Source organism: Oryx dammah, unplaced genomic scaffold (genome assembly GCF_014754425.2).
Source record: "Oryx dammah isolate SB20612 unplaced genomic scaffold, SCBI_Odam_1.1 HiC_scaffold_8, whole genome shotgun sequence".
In the NCBI taxonomy this organism is placed as follows: domain Eukaryota; kingdom Metazoa; phylum Chordata; class Mammalia; order Artiodactyla; family Bovidae; genus Oryx; species Oryx dammah.
In genome coordinates, this window is record NW_024070192.1 from 14471709 (window position 1) to 14488790 (window position 17082).

The 17082-nt window shown below is 44.8% G+C and overlaps 1 protein-coding gene across 1 annotated transcript; it reads right to left on the minus strand.

The window, feature by feature from the left end:
- On the minus strand, positions 1 to 5124 carry LOC120866939 (intercellular adhesion molecule 5). Its single transcript, XM_040244988.1, has 6 exons — positions 4861 to 5124; positions 3638 to 3958; positions 3119 to 3397; positions 2329 to 2598; positions 1445 to 1687; positions 1 to 1254 (listed from the first exon to the last, which is right to left on the minus strand). Exons 1-6 carry the CDS (start codon positions 5054 to 5056, stop codon positions 1160 to 1162), a joined length of 1404 nt encoding a protein of 467 aa, XP_040100922.1. The 5' UTR covers positions 5057 to 5124; the 3' UTR covers positions 1 to 1159.
- Between the last annotated feature and the right edge of the window lie 11958 nt (positions 5125 to 17082).

Consider the following 17082-nt stretch of genomic DNA (forward strand, 5'->3'; position numbering starts at 1 on the left):
TCAGATAACGTAAAATCACTTTTATTTTTATCATATCCAACACTTCAATGACCCATACATAACTGATTTGGGAGAAAAGATTGGTTTTAGAAATCTTTATATCTTCTCTAAGGGTTTAATATGATCTTTCCAATGAACAGAAAAGGAAGCTCTATCATATGGTGAACACTATCATATGAGGAGTCCTCCTGAAGCTTAAAGGAAAGTTTGCAGACATATAAAAATATATACTTATATATGGAAAAGGAGAATAAATTGGGATTCTACCCTAAGAGCTTGTACAGGTAAAAAAAATGTTTAATATGGACTCAGATGATTTACTCTATAATGGATTTCCAAAGAGTAATTCAGAGATGTTTAGAGCCCAATTTCAAGGAAGAACTGTATCTTCCACTTCAAGGACAGAACAGTGGGCTAGGAAAGCTGCTTGTCTGACCCAATGTGGAATTTCCTATGATCTGTATACTCTTCTAGGGCACACAACAGATGGTTAGGGAGTTGAAGCCTGACTAGCCACTGAGCCTTAATGATGTTACCAAGCTCAGCTCTGGAGCCAGTATTCCAGAATTCCCCATTAGGGGAGCCCAGAATGTGTAATATGTAGGCAGAAACAGGCTTTTAATTCCCAGCCCTTTGCTAGGTACTGACTACCTTCAAACTGGTCCCTAGACTAAGAAATTGGTTCCCATTTAGTCATGAGGAAACCATGAGAAATGCACTGTATCTCAGAGATATTTCTGGCTATCTCTTCCATTTGGGAGCAAAGGGCAGTGGGAATGGGGATGACAAGGCACTTCTTTTCTGAATCTGAGAGTCGACTGATGAAGAACACACAAGGAGCAAAAGGCCCGTTCACTAGTTGAACACTGGGACTGGATTCTTACAGGAGTTGGGCTTGTGGCTGGATTGAATCCACAGGATGAGGACCAGAAATATTGCTTTATGGGACCACAGGACAGAAGATAACGTCTCCCTTTCTCTTCCACCCGCTCCTTCCTTCCCTTAGGAAACCCCAGTGGTAGAGGTTGCCTTCAACCAAGTAACTTTCTAATTAACAATTATGTTCATTGTGCTTTTCTGCTTGTTGAACAGCAAACTGGCTTTCCTCTTCTTTGTTCTTCTCCTTCTGCCTATAGGGCAATTTCCTCCTCTCCACTTTTCAGGGCCCCAAGGTTAGATACAGTACTATCATACCCACTCCAAAGGCGACCATAAGAATCACCAAGATGATAACACTGAGTCCTTCATCCACTCCTGCCAAAGCACGGAAGACAAGAGAAATGGGAGGGTTAGCAGGCAGGAGAATCACCCTGCCCCAACCCACCAGGCTTATGTGTCAGCCTCACCCTCCCCAAGCCCACTGAGCTCTTTCTTGTCTCCTTAAGAATCCCAACCCCCTAAGGGATTTCCACCCTGGGCCTGGCAGCAGGGGAGCCGCAGTCACCTTTAACAAGGACCGCAACATCTTTGCTGACAGAGCCCAGTTGGTTGGTGGCTGTGCAGCAGTAGGTTCTAGAGTGGTTCTGGGTTGCCTTCTGTGGCACTTCAAGGTCAACGACTGTGCCATTCCAGGTACACAGCAAGACCGGTGTCGGGTTTCCCTTTGGGACACAGACAAGCATCTGCACCATCCCTTCCAGCCAGATCTGGGTGCCAGGGCAACCAGATTCCTCAAATCGTGGCTTGTCTGCAAAGAGTCCCCAGAGGAGTCAGTTCAGTGTGCCGCATTTCTTCATGACCGCCATGCATTAGCTCCTTCTCCCTCCCCTACCCAAATGATGTGTCCCCTCCACCCAACAGCTTCCTTTCCCAAGGGGAGGACCATCAGTTCCCTGCTTTGAACTACACTTTTTCCTCCTTGGATGAATCTGAGATGCAACAGGGCATTTTAATGGGTTAATACTAAATGAGCTTGCTCGGTGGTAGTCCCGGGGGTTCCTGCTCCTCATCTTTGCTTCTCTGTGAGGGATATCATGGGTTGGGGTGAACCCAGAGACAAGGATTTTTCTATTTTTCAAAATACAAGTTTTCATGAAGAAATTACCCTCCTCAGCATAGGCTACAGCTGTTTTTACTCCCTATGTTCTCAGCCTTTGGCCCTCAGCCTGATCACTTTCTCTTCTGTTTCAGTTTCCCCCAGGTTTCTCCCTACTCATTTTCCCATGGGTAAGGTAAGCTTGCTGAGCTTTACTTTTTATTTTTTTCTTTGATTTTCTTTTTTAATGAGAAAAATGTGGCAACTCTAACAATGCAGCTATTGGCTAAGATCTCTGGAAATGTGAGACTAACAATCCATGTTTTGACAGGAAACATCAGGCTTCTACTCACACAAGACATGGAGTTGGATCACAGTAGTTTTGCTCAACTGCTGACCCTGAACCTCCAAAGAGGCCTCACAGGATAAATTCCGGCCATCATCTTCCTCACTGGCGTTAAGTGAAAGCCAGGCAGGCTCCCCAGGTGCAGGAAGATCTGGGGCTCCCTGAAGCCGCAGAGTAGGGCTAGAGGATGTTAAAATATGCCCCAAGCAGGTCACGTTAATTTCTGTCCCTGCCAATGGGTACATTTCTTCCATCTCCAGGATTGGTGGAGGGAAGCCTGTAAGGAAAGGAAAAAGAGAGTCAAACATATTTCTCAAAACTGGCAGCGACTTCTGTACTCAGCTGCTGGTGGTAGCCCTCGGGTAGGCAGACAAGAAGGGAAAGGCTTTGGATACCATTACTGCTTCTATGCTGACTTGCAGGAGCAATGAAATGGTTTTGGAAATTTGAGAGCTTCTCCATAACAAATGCCACATGAGCCTATTTGGCTGTGCCTCTGTGGCAAGGAGAACAAGATGTCTTTTCATCTTACAGATTTCTTTCTCACCTCAAATCACTGTACCTAGGAATAAGTTCAAGCATCCATAATCACTCTGTTAGTAGGATGGTCTAAGGAAACAGGGCGATGGCTGGATAGAACTGCTGCCTCAATGCGTCCCTGCACTTATCTGAGGAAGACGAAGACCAGAGTTCACTTAGGTTCATGGGGACACCTGCAGCTGAATAACCAAGCCTTCACTATGGAAGTTTTCAATGGCAGAGAACCTTCAAGGGAAGGGAAGAGGCAGGTCACTTACTATAGACATACACTGGCTGGCTTGTTTTCTGTTCCACTGGACCCAGAGATGTAAGGCAAGACAGCTCCTGATCACCAATCTCCATGGCCCGAATGGTGGCATTGGCCCATATTGTGTCTCCCTCCCAGAAGAGAAAGGGGCTAAGCTCCTGGTCTCCCAGGAACATGTGGATCATTACCTCTTCGGCTGGGAACACCCTAGCCACCTCGCAGCTCACCGCTTCTGCCATGCCAACCTCCAGAAGTGAAGAGACCCGGATTTGTGGGCTCTGAGAAAATTCTGCCAAGAAATGAGAAGGGAAGAAAAGAGAAAGGCCATGATAAATTGTATAAGACCCCACAGTGTAGGGACTGTGGCTAAAAGCTCTCTGCTCCCTACAGTGAGTTTAAAACTCAAGTAAAGGAGCTCAATTACCCTTCCACCCACATCCTAAACCCTATGGGAAATGAGTCCTAAAGGCCAAGGTAAGATGAGGAAAATGAGCTCCGGGATTCCCTCCACACCTGGGCTCTGACTTACCAAAGATTCGGAGTATCTGAAGGGCTGAGTTGCTGTGAAAGAGCCCCCCACCATGTGAATTCAGGTCCAGTTCTGCATGGCAGGAGAAATTGCACCTGTCATCCTCCCGTTGGGCTTTGACATTGATGGTGACCTCAGCTCTCTGGGAAGCCATAGCTAAGCTCCTAAAATTCTTCCGCTGTAGTTCTCGGTCATCCTGGAGAAGGGTGAGGGTGAGGTTCTCCAGGGGTGTGACCCTGGGCACATGACATGTCACCGTGAAAGCTTCATCCACGGCCACCCACGCAGGCTGCAGCTCCATGATCACCTGCTCTGGTGGCTCTTTAAGACCAAGAGATTGGTTTGATGAGAGAAGGATACTCACCTCTCCAGAGAGAAAGAGTAAGAGGACGGGAAGCCTGTGATAGAAGGTAGGACTGCTACTCTTAAACCATCTGATGAACAGCATCAGCTCTCTGCCCTGGATGAGATGAGTTAGGCTTCTTCTTCCCATTGCAGGGGGCTAAAGTCATAGCCAAGACATGTGACTGCTGAGAGGCCCCTTGCTTTGACTGCCATTTTGGAGATCCCCTTTGCTTTGGGGGGGCCCCTCTGCTGCCATTCTGGAGAGCTTTTCTCTCTTACCAGAAGTGCTTCAGAGGTGTGAGCAGCATCTGAAAAGCTCCTGAGCATCACATGAAAACTCCACCATAGCTAACCAAGCTCCAACCCCAGAGGGCACACTCATGGCTACATCTTTGCCGATGCTATTTGCTCACCTGAAAGATTCTCCTTACCCATTCCCATCACTTCAAATCCTAATCATACACAGGGGTGAAGTTTAAGAGCCTCCTTTTCTGTGGAGACTTCTCCAACTACCCCAGCCTACAAAGCCCCTCTTTTCTCCAATCCCTATTTATTCTAAGAATTTGTGACAATTCAACACTAATTTTACACTTTTTTTTGTAATTTACAGATCAGCATCATTAGCATATGCCTCCTGTATCTGAACATATTCTCAAGCCTAGATGCCAGGATGCACTCTGTGGTCTGCTCCTAATTTAAAAGCCTACACCAAAGGGAAACAAACAATTGGCTAGAGAATCCCTATAGTATGACAAAAATCTTTAGTAAAGGCCCCAATTCTTTCCCCTAAAAGAAATTCTCTAACTATTCCCTATATAAGGCATAGTAGTTATGTTCCCCCATGCTTCCCTTCCTCCCCAGCCCTCAGCTCCACTCACGGTACACAGTGATGCCAAGGTTTATGTCCTTTTGGATCCCTGCACAGGAGAAGAAGCATTGCAGGATGGAATTCTGAGTGACATCTTCCAGCAGAAACTCCTTCCACTGAGGCCCTTTGCCCACCTGGGTTTTCTTTAATAAGGTTTCAATTCCACCGGGTCCTGGGTCTGGACAGGTAGTGCTGCAGTTGACCATAAGGGACTGTCCATACTTTACAAGGGCCTGATCTGGCCAAACAGAAACCTCAAATCGCTCTTCTGCAGCTCCTGAAAAGGTCAACCAGTCATGCCAAAGTTTCTGGTGAGGACCACAAGACTTAAAGAGAATACAGAGCCTAGTCTACCTATTTACAGGTTAGAGAATAGGAAACCCACTCTGAATAAACAGGAACAAGGGACAGGACAAGAAAAGGGCCCTGAAAGGACAAGTTAGAATCCCAACTCTACCACCATCCCACCCCCTGTCATCTTTTAGGGGTTGATTTCTCCATTAGTGTCCCTGTGGAAACTATGGTGTTGCTAAAAATCATGCCCATAGAAGCTAAGGAAACCTTCCCAAAGAGCCTCACCTGGGTCAGGGATCAAGACCAGCAGGGCCCAGACACCAAACAGTAGCATTTCCATCCTGATGAGAAGGGCCAAAAGCTGGAGAGGAAGAAAGAAGGCAGCAATGCTGGAGAAAGCGACCAAATAAAGAGGAAAAGGAAGTAGGAGATTCTTTCTTTGATACTGTTAAAAGTTACCTCCTTTCCTGAAAACCTACACTGTCTGGAGAAACTGCAGCAAGAGTATCAATGCTGTGATGTATTAAAAGAAATTCTTTCATCTATCCATTTCAGTTTGGTTCATGTGCACAGCAAAAAGACAACAGGAAAATATGGGAAATAATGAAGGGGTATTAGATTAAATGAGATTCCTGTATCAGTTTGTATTACACTTATCTGTTTACACGTTTGCTTCTATTTGAGTTAATAGAAAACGGCTGTCAGCATGGAAATATGAAAAATGAGGTTTAGAGAGATGAAATTTGGCAGTGTTTATCTGGCACTGTCCAGTGGAAAGTGACCCTGAATCAAGAAAACATTTTCACTAGACTCTTATTCTCTTATGGGAGAAATGTTTCATTAGGCTTCATGAAATATCCCTCAAAATAATCCGTCTTTCTGATCTGCCTCCAGGCTCACCAAGCAACACTTGGATTACACTTTGGCTGCGTTAAGTCTTAAACATCTACTTCTTTTCTCTGCCAATCTATACCAAGAGTTTCTTTCAAAATCCAATTCAAGCTAATTTCTTCTAAGAAAGGAATTTCTTGACTAATGCTATTTCACTTCATAATCCCTTACTTATTACACATTATCTGTACACTTGATTCCAAAAGTGATTTCTGAAGCTATCTACCTTAAAATGTAATTCACCTCAGTGGATTATTTTAATGATGTAATCATAACTGTACTAGGAATTCCTTAAGAACAAAAGACCATTTTATTACCTTGCTTCTGCAGCACCTAGCACAGTATCTAGTGCATCATGCATATTCCATAAGCGAATGACAGCCCTATAATTCTGCATTTTTTCATACATTAGGTTTTGTACAAGACTACTATTACCTGTATGCTGGTCTGAAAGAGGGTTTTTTTGGGGTCTCTTTTATTCACACATAAAACAATAGGCATATCAAAATTTACCCTCCCAAGTAAACGCTACCATTCAAAACAATCATTTCTGCAGGCTATAAATTTAATCCAGTAATGACACCATTATTCAAAGTTTTTTTGGAAAGTGATCTGCTGCTGCTGCTGCTAAGTCGCGTCAGTCGTGTCCAACTGTGTGCGACCCCATAGACAGCAGCCCACCAGGCTCCGCCGTCCCTGGGATTCTCCAGGCAAGAACACTGGAGTGGGTTGCCATTTCCTTCTCCAATGTATGAAAGTGAAAAGTGAAAGTGAAGGCACTGGGTTGTGTCCAACTTTCATCGACCCCATGGACTGCAGCCCACCAGGCTCCTCTGTCCATGGGATTTTCCAGACAAGAGTACTGGAGTGGGGTGCCATTGCCTTCTCTGGAAAGTGATCTAGAACTCGATTTTAAGCTACATAAGAAAAATCAGTCTTTTATTAAGCTATTCTATTATTCTTCATGCAAAAGTGATATTATTCACTCATCTTATTCCCCAAACTTAACTTTGAGTGACTTAATGTCTCTTTCAAAGGAAGAGCTCCTATTATGGGAGAGATAATAAAGTAACACCAGACTGAAAGAAATCTCAAATCAAGAGTTTTGAGTAATAACAGCTCTGTGAAAAAAGTACAAAATCCCCAATTGGGGCTACTTATATTTATATTCGAGTCTTCCCTGGTGGCTCAGAGGTTTAAAGCGTCTGCCTGCAATGCGGGAGATCCGGGTTCGATCCCTGGGTCGGGAAGATTCCCTGGAGAAGGAAATGGCAACCCACTCCAGTATTCTTGCCTGGGAAACCTCTGCAAACAATTATTGAGCCAGGCTTGTAGTAAGGTGTTGAAGTTACCAAGATTTATCCTGTTACATAAGAATTCCTGGGAGTTAGCGGGAAAGACAAATGTAAATACAAATAACGATATACTCTGCTGAGCGCTATTGGGAGGGAGTACACTGACAGGTACTCCAGCCACTAAAAGGCTGCAAGGAGAATGGTGGGCAGGACTTCCCTGGTCCAGGGGTTAGAACTCCGCCCTTTCAGGGCAGGGTTTCAGGGTTGTTGGATGGCTTTGGCTGTGTAGCTGAACTAGACTTCCCGCCCAAGTTTGGGATGCTCACTATCCATTTACATCCCAAGGGTATTTGCAGTTTCTTATACAGATTGAGTCACATCCTGCTCTTTGATCACTCTCTCTTGCCTCTGCTTGGAATTCACTTCTTCCTCCCTGAACACTGCTTCACCCAGTTCGGTTGTACCTTTGCAACAAGGCCCACAAGCCCGAGCTTCCAAGGCCATATCCCAGCACACCCTCGAACGCGTCGGCTGCTATCTTCTCCCTCAGCAGCACCACCTTCTAACACACTCCTCCTGATCCGTTAGGCCTAGGAGTCCGGTCTACTTCCGGCCTGGACTGTAAGGCCTCTCTGAGGGCAGGGCCTTTTTCACTGATGGATCCCAACCACCCAGAACGGTCACAGACGTTCAACGACTATAAAATGAATGAATGAACTAAATAAAATATTGACAAATATATAAGTGAGGGGCTGTGCCCATCGTTCAGACAGAGAGTATAAAGGTCAGTTCTGCCTCAGGTGGAGTTTCCCGAGAAGCGTGTGCACTGCCCCACAGGCCCTGAAGGCCTTTAAAAGCATACAGTATTTTAAATTTTTAACTATGTGGGAAGCATACTTCAGTGAATGCTCCTCAACGATTCCCGAGTGTGAGGAGGCAAAGCCCGCCAAGAGGTCAGACTCCCACAGATTTGACAGGAAAGCCGGGAGGAGACCCCGGCAAGAATCTAAACGAAGAAAACAAGACCTAAAAGCTCACTGAGGGCCGCTCCTCGCTGCTCCAGCCGCTCCTCTACCGGGCTCCGCGGCTTCGACCGCTACGCCTTCAAGAGCCGACCACGCGCTCAGACCGTTTGGTAGGCACTGCCGGGCGGGGGCGCAAGACTCCTCTCCTAGCCGGGGGATTTGCCTATTCTGCCTAGAAACTCGTGACGTTTGCGCAAAAGCTTAGCAAGGGTTGGCTGAGGCAGGAAGCTAAGATGACCGGAGGGGGTTACGGAGAAGATGAGCGTAGGGTTGCCTGTATCCTGCTTGGCAGAGAGCACATATTTGACTCGAGGTAATGCTTACTGCATAAAACAACGTGAAAACAAAAGGTAAACGGTTGCTGTAGCAAGTAATGGCCCTATAAGGAAAACAAAGGATTGTAGGCACCCCTGCCTGTTCGAGGGGTGGTGCGGCCCGAACAGGTGAGACTCCCGCGCGGGAGTGGGCTGCGCGCGCAGCTTTGTTCCTGCCTTGGGCCTCAGTGCGGGCTTGGCGTTGGGTCTAAGTTAGTGACTCGCACGAAGCCCACCAGGGACTCTTCCCGGCTCTTCCTGGGTGGACTGGGAAAGGGATGCCCTGCCAGTGCCTGCCCCCGTTTCTGTAGCCCACTCCCCACATAGAAGTAACACGCTTGAGAGAAATATTGGTTCAGGCTTCACTTCCTACCCAATGTGCGTGCGCCCTTCCTCCCCACCCTGCCCCAGTCAGGTCCTATCAATAAGCCATAAAAACTGGGGTGAGCTTATAAATCTTACTTTGTAGCCTCTTTCCACCCTGAGACCTTTTTGTCAACTTCCACGTGGAACGTCTCCGGAGGGTCATGTCTCAAAACCCTTTCCCTGAGCCGAAATTAGGCCATTTGCTTCGGCGTCCTTTTGCGGCTCTGGCTCTCCCGTAGCCGCTGGTCTGATCCTAAGCTGTGGGCTGAATTTCTTGATGGAGTGAAATTTGAAGATCTGGAAGGTTTTTTCGAGTGCTTACTTCTCTAGTACCCTAGTACCACTACCTCCTCTTTCCCTACTCACAGTTTCAGGGACAATGTTGGATAGAATAGAAGCTTTGAGGCGAAAGAATTTTGTCCATGAATGTCTTACTAGCTTTAGGACTATGGGAAATGTAGGTAACTTACAGTGTCCTCCTCTGCCAACAGGAATGGCATTTAGTTTGTTTATATGAAAGTGCCTACCGTTGTTTTTGACACTGAACATAGGTGTGCAATAAATGGTCATCAGTTTTTTCCTTTCCCAATCTCAGAAAGGCCTTTCCTGATTACTCAAGCTGCCGAGCTTTATTTTTCTTTGTAGCACTAACCACTACCTGACTTTTTTAAATATCCAGCCACCAGCTTAAATGGGTGAGCTGTTCTCTTCCCAAGTCTGCATTTAGTGATGTTGGTTGGTTACCTGAAAACCAAAAACTCTTTCATTGAAGTATAGTTTCTGGATATATTCATATTCATGTACATAGAATAAACTATGTATATTCTTTTTCATATTCTTTTCCATTATGGTTTATTATAATGGTGGCTGCTGCTGCTGCTAAGTCGCTTCAGTCGTGTCCAACTCTGTGCGACCCCATAGATGGCCTCCCATCAGGCTCCGCCATCCCTGGGATTCTCCAGGCAAGAACACTGGAGTGGGTTGCCATTTCCTTCTCCAATCCATGAAAGTGAAAAGTGAAAGTGAAGTCGCTCAGTCGTGTTTGACTCTTAGCGACCCCAAGGAAGGCAGCCTACTGGAGTGGGGTGCCATTGCCTTCTCCGTATAATGGTGGAAGTATATATATATGTATATATACATATAAGTATATATATAAATATATATACATATATCACTGAAATTGTTAGAGGTTACAAGTTAGGGTTTGTATTTTTCTGAGAAATGGTTGGTAAACATTCACTAGTACACCACTGTATACATCTATTTGTTTACCTGTTTATTATTTTCTCTCTAGAAAATCTTTTTTTATAACTTATTTTTTATTTGTTTGTGCTGGGTCTTCATTGCTGCACCAGGGCTTTCTCCAGTTGCAGTGAGCAGGGGCTTCTCTTCATTGTGCGTGGGCTTCTCATTTCAGAGCATGGGCTCTCAGGCACACACGCTTCATTAGTTGCGGTGCATGGGCTCAGTAGCTGTTACTTGAGGGCTCTAGAGAGCAGGCTCAGTAGTTGTGGGGCGCCGGCTTAGTTGCTCCATGGCATGTGGAATCTTTGTCGAATCTTCCCTGACCAAGGATCAAACCTGTGTCCCCTGCATTGGCAAATGAATTCTTATCCACTGTACCACCAAGGAATTCCTTTCTCTAGAATCTTGTGTCAAAACACGAGGGCATGATTTTCATCTATCTTATTTATTGCTGTCACCTTAGCACTCAGAACAGTGATTGCACATAGCATGCACTAAATATTTAGTAATTGAGTGAGCTAGGAGTCTGTGAAGAGTGGTGATTTCATACCTTAATTTTCTTTGTGGGGAGGTGTGATGTAACTCCTTCAGAAGACTTCTAGTTTTATGATGCCAGCCTCTTTGACTGCTTTCCGTTTTCCCCCTGCTTCTTCATCCATTGTTGCCAAAGGTAGGGGCGAGGATGAGAATCTGGATCTGTCTAGAAAAGATATCACCACCGCCCTCTTTTAGGCAACAAGCTTGGTGCATCATCCCCACCCTTGGTGTCCTCTATCAGCAGGAGAGAGTGGAAGATTTGTGCCTGTCAGACACATACCTTCAACTTATCCTAACCCCAGATGACTCAAAAGGCCAAAATGGGGATGACCCCTAACACCGTTTTTCAAAAAAGTGTTTCTTTTACCTCTTCATAAAGTTCCCAACAATTACTATTGTACGGGTTAGTTTTTAAAGCGTTTGGCGATTTCTGAGAAGTTTTAATTGATAGGTTTCTATTTTGTTTTCATAGGAATATTTTAAGAAATATTTCATTTGCCTGAAGTTTTAGAGTAACTTAAAGAGTTTATGAAAATAGAGTACATATCAAAATTTATCAAACTGCAATTTAAATATGTGAAGTTGATTGTCAATCATATTTCAATAAAACTTTTCAAAAACTCACTATATGGGGCTTCCCAGGTGGTGCTAGTGGTAAAGAACCCGCCTGCCAATGCATGAGACATAAGAGACTCGGGTTTGATCCCTGGGTCAGGAAGATCCCCTGGAGGAGGGCATGGCAACCCACTTCAGTACTCTTGCCTGGAGAATCCCATGGATAGAAGAGCCCGGCTAGTTATAGTCTATAGGGTCGCAAAGAGTTGGATACAACTGAAGTGACTCAGCACATAGAAATACTTAATATTCTACATTAAAACTCTTATTTTTTTTTCAGTATCAGTAAACAAATTTCAGTTTCATGTGAGAATGTTTTTTCAGTTGTGTAACACATTACTTTAGTATGTTATTTCTAGCAAAATGTATTTGTGATGTGATGCTTCTGTTGCTTTACCTAATTTTTAGCATGTTCACTGTTTTTCGTTTTTGGCCCTTTACAAATTTATTTTCCTGGTTCAGTTCAGTTCAGTCGCTCAGTCGTGTCCGACTCTTTGTGACCCCATGAATTGCAGCACGCCAAGCCTCCCTGTCCATCACCAACTCCCGGAGTTCACTCAAACTCACATCCATCGAGTCGGTGATGCCATCCAGCCATCTAATCCTGTCATCCCCTCTTCCTCCTGCCCCCAATCCCTCCCAGCATCAGAGTCTTTTCTAATGAGTCAATTCTTCACATGAGGTGACCAAAGTACTGGAGTTTCCGCTTTAGTGTCATTCCTTCCAAAGAACACCCAGGGCTGATCTCCTTCAGAATGGACTGGTTGGATCTCCTTGCAGTTCAAGGGACTCTCAAGGGTCTTCTCCAACACCACACTTCAAAAGCATCAATTCTTCGGTGCTCAGCTTTCTTCACAGTCCAACTCTCACATCCATACATGACCAGTGGAAAAACCATAGCCTTGACTAGACAGACCTTTGTTGGCAAAGTAATGTCTCTGCTTTTGAATATGCTATCTAGGTTGGTCATAACTTTTCTTCCAAGGAGTAAGCGTCTTAATTTCATGGCTGCAGTCACCATCTGCAGTGATTTTGGAGCCCCCCAAAATAAAGTCTGACACTGTTTCCACTGTTTCCCCATCTATTTCCCATGAAGTGATGGGACCGGATGCCATGATCTTCGTTTTCTTTTTTTTTTTTTTTTCCAAGTCTATGCTCTGACCAGTAATGCTGAAGAAGCTGAAGATCTTCGTTTTCTGAATGTTGAGCTTTAACCCAAGTTTTTCACTCTCCTCTTTCACTTTCATCCAGAGGCTTTTTAGCTCCTCTTCACTTTCTGCCATAGGGGTGGTGTCATCTGCATATCTGAGGTTATTGATATTTCTCCCGGCAATCTTGATTCCAGCTTGTGCTTCTTCCAGCCCAGCGTTTCTCATGATGTACTCTGCATATAAGTTAAATAATCAGGGTGACAATATACAGCCTTGATGTACTCCGTTTCCTGTTTGGAACCAGTCTTTTAATGCATATCAAATGTAAGTCTAGTTCATAAGCTCTATCACAGTAACCTCTTCAAGCCACCCTCATTTCTCTTTTGTGGCTTTGAATAGTTTTGCTCATTTATGTTAACTCTTTCTGCAAAGTGCTACCAAGTCAAATAAAAGTTTCAGCACTGATAGTTGGCAGGACTTTTTTCAGCTTATTTTTTTCAGGTATTTTTGAATGTCATTTTCTATATTGTCATATGCTTATATTTTTACTATGCTTTTTCCAGTTCCTCAGCAGCCTATCATCCTTAACTCTAATTTCTTCAATTAAAATTTTAAGCTTCAACATGTTTAAGGCTATTTATATAATCCCATGTAATAAGAATAGCTGTATCATGTAAATATAGCTGTTTTTAAAGTTCTGATAATTTTATAAAATTATCACTTAGTGAATTGAATTTTGGCAAGAGAGCTCATTCCAGCCCACGCTTCCTTTTTATGAACGGTGCTTTCCTAGGGAAGTGGAAGTCATTCCTTCAGGTGTAGAATTGCTTTGGTTCAGGTAGTTCATGGTCACGTGACTGGGTTATAGAAGCAGCAGGTCTGAGCCTGACAAAAGCAGAAGAAACCGCAGCTAGAGAACTATCCTTTCCTGTACCTGTATCTCTCATTTGACTACTTTTTTTGATTTCTACGTTCTCCAAATCTGCTGCCTCCCTGATCCCTCAAGACCCTCTCTCTCCCTTTTGTTGTTGATTAGTTGCTAAGCCATGTCCGACTCTTGTGACCCCATGGACTGTAGCCCACCAGGCTTCTCTGTCCATGGGATTCTCCAGGCAAGAATACTGGAGTAGGTTGCCATTTCCTTGGGGATCTTCCCAATCCAGGGATTGAAACCGTGTCTCCTGCATTGCTGGCAGATTCTTTAGCACTGAGCCACCTGGGAAACCCCCTCTTTCTCTCTTACCTGCTTTTTATTCCTGGGACTGGCAATACCTGACTCAGGGCAACTTATTAATAGAGGCTAAATAGCTAGTTAGGATCAATATAGCCTTAACCAGAATCAGAAGAGCTTATAGATTAAGGGTTAAACATAAGGAGTTAGTATGAAGTGAATCAACCTTGGCGACCCATCAGAGTCAAGATAAGGATAAGATCTGAGTAGGGAGTAAACAAAGAAAAATCCAGGAATTCAGGTGGAGGGTCACAGTCAATACAATACGTCCACGGGAGTGAGGCTGTAAAGCTCAAGAAAGATTCGAGAGTCAAAGTTAACTGTTATGGTTGTTGTCCAGTCACTCAGTCGTGTCCAGCTCTTTGTGACCCCATGAACTGGAGCACGCCAGGCTTACCTTTCCTTCACAATCTCCTGGAACTTTCTCAAACTCATGTCCACTGAATCGGCGATGCCATCCCAACTATCTCATCATCCCCTTCTCTTCCTGCCTTCAGAACTGTTATGGTTAAGCTGGTTTTAACCTTCTGTCATGATGGATTACCTCCTGATTGGAAACAACTTGAAACAGAGTCCTGGGATGGGGAAGCAGAGGTAACTTTTATCAGAGTTATTTCCTGAGCAGGCATTGTTTCTGCACGGTCCTAGAGTTCACGCTGCAGGAATGTGTGGATGGAGACAGAGCCCCAAACAAAAGTCACAGCACAATAGGATGAGTACTCTTAGACAGATTTAGAATGCTGTGGAAAAACAGAAAAGAGAATAGCAAATTGACAGTGGCAGTTGGTGAGTGGGGATCAGAAATGACGGAGACTTCCAGAGGCAGTGACATTTGAGCTGGTCTTGAAGAATAAACAGACTCTTGCATAGCAGGGAACTGGGGAAGAACACTTACTTAATAAATATGTATTGAGTACTTTACTCTATGCCAGGTATAGTTCCAGGCAGTGGGGACACAGCAGCGAAAAAGTCCCCACCTTAAATGAGCTTATATTTTAGTGACATCATAGAAGAACCACAGCATGAAAGGCATGTTCAGGGAAGGGCAGGTTCAGTGTGATTTGATGGTAGAATTCATGGGATATTGATGGGGAATAAAGCTATAGAGATAGGAGGAGGACAGAGAATAAAGAGTCAATTGTGCCATGTTTATAGACTCTTCTGTAAGCCATTGGCTTTTAACATTTTAGGAACCTTTTCTGCCAAAGATATCTTTTCAAGGTCACTCAACATAAAAAAATAAATAAATAAATAAAAGTAGAGCTCCTTGGTTACAGCAGGGATATGGAGGTGGAGCAAGGGAGGAACTCCTAGCTCAGCCCTCTCAAGCTCACTTTCAACTCTCCACAAGAGCGCTGAGAAACCCAAAGGACCCCAGTGGGTTTAAAACCCACTAGTGAAGGTGATGGAAGACACGAACATGGGAGCACTGTTTCTCTGCAAGTGATAACAGACCAGAGGTAACAGAACAATAACAACTACCAACAAGAAATCATATACAGTGGTAAGTGCCTGGATTGTTAGGACCAGAACTGAATCTCAGCACCATCACAGGAAGAACAGGCAAGTATCTGAATCTCTCTGCCTTGATTTCTAAAACAGAGGTAAAAGTAGTATTTACATTATATGCATTGTAGGGATTAAATAAGGTGATGTGTAATAAATGCTTAATAAATGTTTGCTATTCTCTGCCCACTGTCTAGGAAATCTTTCTCAATTTCTACCATGTCTTAGGTATGTTTTCCCCCTAAAACCTTGAGGATATTTTTTTCATAGCAGTTAACTCATTGCTGATGTTATCATTTTATCTCATTGCACTTGAAGATCATTCACTTGTTTACACATACACAGAGGGTTGTACCAGAATTACCTGGGAGGTCTTTTTTTGAATACAGCACAGGGATCCAGTGGTTGTGTGTGTTTATGTGTAGCGGGGTGGCTTGGCGAGGATAGTTTGGAATAGCTCCCCAGCGGATTCACCCCTACTACTTCCTCTGGAACTGCTGTTGCTCTAGCAGCTTGAAAGGGCTGAAATGGACATCAACTGCATTGTCAAGAATTCTTTACCCACGTTGCAGTGGTGGGGAGGGGACCTGGTGGAACAGTTCCAGTGGTTTGCTCTCAGACTTGCAGGTAACCCACTTTTAGGGAGAAAGAGGAGAATCTCTGAGAAGACAAGAGAGCAGCAGCAGCAACAGCAGGGTTGACCACTGAAGGATAAAGCTACCAGGAAGTAGAGATGTGCAGAACTAATCAAAAAGGGTTGCACTATGAACAGGATCTGGGGTGCTTTGGTGCAAGACTTGGTTGGGGATGAAAACATAAAACAGAGAATTTATATAATGAAAAATTCTATCTTCGGTACTCCAAAGTGTACTGAGTAGCAACAGCATTGCTTGAGAGCTTGTTAGGAATGCAGAATCTTGATCCCTAGCGTAGAACCCAAGCTTACATAGTCTGCATTTTAAACAAAAGCCCGGGTGTTTCTTATGCTCCTTAGAGTTGGAGGAGCACTGGTCTGAATCATGGAGAGAAAGTCACAGAACACCTGGCAAGGCTGAAGCACTTTTGAGTACCTCTGACATAGGGCTGATTTCTGAAAAGTTATTGAACTTTTGAAAGTCGCTATAAATCTTGGACACAGACCTTATTTAACTCTAGGAGGCTTCTCGGAATGCAAAATTCCTTTGCCTAGAAACATCTCCTGTGGAGTAAAGTTATTACTAGGTTTCCTTAATGGGAGGCAGAGGCACATTCAAAATATGCGATAAGAGCTCGGCGCTTGGCCAATTCAACCCTTCACACAGTGGATCGGGTCCGGAGCAGCCAAGTCCGCTGGCAGCTCTGGCTTTTAAAGTCAAGTTGGCAGCTGCCCTGCCGCAGAGAGCAGCTCGTTGTCTTTAATTCTAAAAACGTAGAAGGGAGGACAAAACTATTTTCAGGGAGCATGACCCGGTACCTCGGGGATTCGGCTGCACCGAGGAGAAATCAGCAACTCCTCTTACACCGTACTCTTACCTCCTGACCTTCGACCTCTGACCCCCCCACCGCATTTCCGTGTGCAGCTTCCGCTCCCGCCCCTCCGGTGGAGGGCCGACCCAAGGGATGTGGGCGGGGCTTCGGGGCCCGGCGGTTAGGGGCGGTGCCTGTTGGGGGCGGGTCTAGCGAGGGGCGGGATTTGAGGAGACATCCTCGCATTGGGCGAGTAGGTATAGGCGGGGCTTAGTGCTGGGCTGGGTTAGGCGGGGCAGGGAGTTAGTTACCGCCT